Source organism: Haliaeetus leucocephalus, unplaced genomic scaffold (genome assembly GCF_000737465.1).
Source record: "Haliaeetus leucocephalus isolate CR32 unplaced genomic scaffold, Haliaeetus_leucocephalus-4.0 Scaffold932, whole genome shotgun sequence".
In the NCBI taxonomy this organism is placed as follows: Eukaryota; Metazoa; Chordata; class Aves; order Accipitriformes; family Accipitridae; genus Haliaeetus; species Haliaeetus leucocephalus.
Window position 1 is genome coordinate 15,674,815 of NW_010973368.1, and position 2,875 is coordinate 15,677,689.

Here is a 2,875-nt window from a genome sequence, read left to right on the forward strand (position 1 = left end):
TCTCCGGCTGGGACCGCGGAAACAGATGATGCAATGTGCAGGGGGGGGGGGGGGGAATATCTAGTTTCAGTTAAGATAAACAGAAGTTAGAAGGGAAAATCATTCCAGGGTTGTTGCAATTATTTCGAACTAAAGAAGGAACTACCGTCTCAAGAAAAATCAATGTTAAGATTAAATGTAACAGAAATCCAAAAAATATTTTAAAATATACAACCAGCTTTTGCTCCATTCTATACTGACAAACGGTTTCTAACATTTTGTACCATTTGACCGTTATCATGAGTCAGTGTTTCTCTGAGGTTGTAATGTGCCATTACCACCAAACTCCTGTGTTGAGCAATGTGAAGCCAGAAAAGTAATGCTGGCCACCAAGTATGCCCAGCAGAGCAGCCCTGCCCACCCCCGGGCTGGAAGTCCATGGATGAAATGATCGGGTGTATTTGTTCTCATAGGGAACATCAGGTGTCCTTCCTCCCCTCTGCCGAGCATGGTAGCCACCTAAAAGTAAAAGCCCAGGAGCTCCTAACAGGCTTCCACAGCTTGATGACAAGCCTCGGGTCCTTCTGCCTCCCCGGGACTCGCTGGGCTGACGGCACCCAACCCCTGCCCTGCTCAGGCCGAGAAACCCAAACGTGGGCAGGCTTTGGCCATGCCTGCCGGGAGAGCTGCCGGTTCCTGGTGACTTCGAAAGAAAATCCTCTAAGGTCTGCAATACCAAATCTTTCTTTAGCCTAGCTCACCTTGTAAAGCCAGTGCAACTTCTTTCATCTGCCTGGTTTTCGAGGATTTTGTGATCTGTGTTTCCATGGCAAGTTTAGTTGAAGTTGGTCAGTAGGTGTTAGCCGCTAAGTTGCTAGTGAGGGATATGTGGACACGCATCCACACAGGAAAGCAGCATCAGAAAGATGCAGTCGCGGCTGCTACAGGTGCTCTTCAAACTCCCCTTCACCACTTACTCCATGCTGCCTCTCTGTCATTAACAGCCCATTCAAAATTATTTACAGTTTGAAAAAAAAAATGCAATAGAGATAAAAATCCCTCACCCTATACCAGCATGTGCTGTTGTTGCTTTGATAGCATTCTCTGCTCTCTCTGATCTGCTAGGCTCAAACGCAAGCATAAATGACACAAGAAAACCAAGGAAAACCTGCAGATTTTGGCCTTTTAGCACAGTCATTGCTTCCATTTGGAAACTGAAGTGAGCTGACCCTTGGTGGTGCCTGGCAGATGGTTGCTGCATCAGATGGACAAAACCAGGGGGTGCCATGAGCTACATCCTCTCCCTCCTGCTGCGGAGAGGCACGGCCATATGGGAGCTGCCATAGGAGGGGAGCAGGGGAAAGGCACCCCATTGGAAACGGCAGGGATGAAAAGTCCTGCAGCAGCCTCATATGGTGCTGAGAAATGTCACAGACCCACAGGCAGCAAAACTGACATGATAAAAATCCGGGTAGTTTAGTATCCTGTCTCCAGCCGGTTGAGTAAAGCTTGTATGGAGAAAGAGCGCATGAATGGAGTTGTCTTGTGAAAGCCTGACAGGCAGGTGGTATGCTGCTTTTCTTTAAAGGGCAGCAGGGTGTCATGCTTCTCCTTCCCTTGCCGCAGTCAGAGCCATGGGGTCGGCGCAGAGGAGCGTCTGCTGCCCTGCGTGCAAGGTGGGTAACCTTCAAAGGGATGGAGTGGGCACAGGATCCAGCAGACAGGGACTGCAGCATGGGGAAGGGGCCTCCATCACTTTCCCTGGCTCCTTGTGAGCCAATTTATTCATTTAGCCTCCACAACAGCCTGTTGCAATTAGTTCCTCCATTTAACAATTTGTTGTGAAAAATCTATTCCTCTTCTAGACCTGCGGCCAGATCACTTCAGTGGGTGCCTCCCTGTTCTTGAGGGACTTACACAAAGTAACGATTAGCTTGTCCCTATTCATCTCCAAACCACTGATGGTTTTCCAGACCCCTGTCATAACCTCCCTCAGTCATGCTTTTTCCAGTTTGGAGGCCTAATCTCTTCCGTCTCTACTTCTACACCTCTGCTGAGCTGGGAGGAAGAGCACACGCGGTATGCGCACACAGTGGGTGTGCTCTCGATCATAGAGTCTCCTATACACTAACACGGTCAGGCATCTTGTTTTGCTCACTCTCCCATTTCTAATCACTGCCTGTGCTGTGCTTGCTTCTTTGGTCTGTACTGAGCATTAAGCCGACATTTCCTAACAGGTGCCACCACTGAATATATATATAACTGGGTGGGATGTATATACATAGTTTATCTTTCCCCATGCATTACTTTTCATTCACCAGAAATGCACTTTCACCATTTTATGGCTGAGTCCCTTGCGCCCTGCGATCCTTGCGCAATTTGTGGCAGTCGGCTTTAGATCGCCTATTTTGAATAAAACCGTATCATCTCTCATTCCTATGTCGGGATGACGAATGAGTACGCCGCGTAACACAGGCCCCAAAGCAGGCTGCCGAAAATCTTCATCTATTGATTCCTATGGGCATCAGCAGTATGCTCCCCTTGCATCATGTACTGTAAACCCTCAAAAGTCAACACAAGAGCCTCCGCCTTCCTTGTCTTGTGAGAGCTTACTTTGCCTAAGAGCATTTAAAGCACGTCTGTAAACAAACACGTGGAGGAGCAAAACCCTACGCACTTGTGCAAAGCGCCACCTCCACCCAGGAAAGCACGCATGCACACACATATATACACACATATATATGTGTGTGTGTGTATATATACATCCTCCTGCCAGGCAGTTACCCCGTGTGGGCGTCCTCGGACCCGCAGCGGGTCTCCCACCCCAAATTCCTCGCTCGCCCCCCCCGCTGCCGCCGGGCCCTTTAACGGGGCGGGCCCCGCCCGCAGCCCTCCC

General features: G+C 49.4%; 1 protein-coding gene across 1 annotated transcript in view; it reads left to right on the forward strand.

Moving 5' to 3' along the window:
* Nucleotides 1–2,425: 2,425 nt before the first annotated feature.
* Nucleotides 2,426–2,875, forward strand: part of LOC104841975 (cholesterol 24-hydroxylase) — a 15,091-nt gene continuing 14,641 nt past the window's right edge. Inside the window, exon 1 of the mRNA XM_010584025.1 lies at nt 2,426–2,445. Coding sequence (XP_010582327.1) covers nt 2,426–2,445 — 20 coding nt within the window. The remainder of the gene's footprint in view (nt 2,446–2,875) is intronic.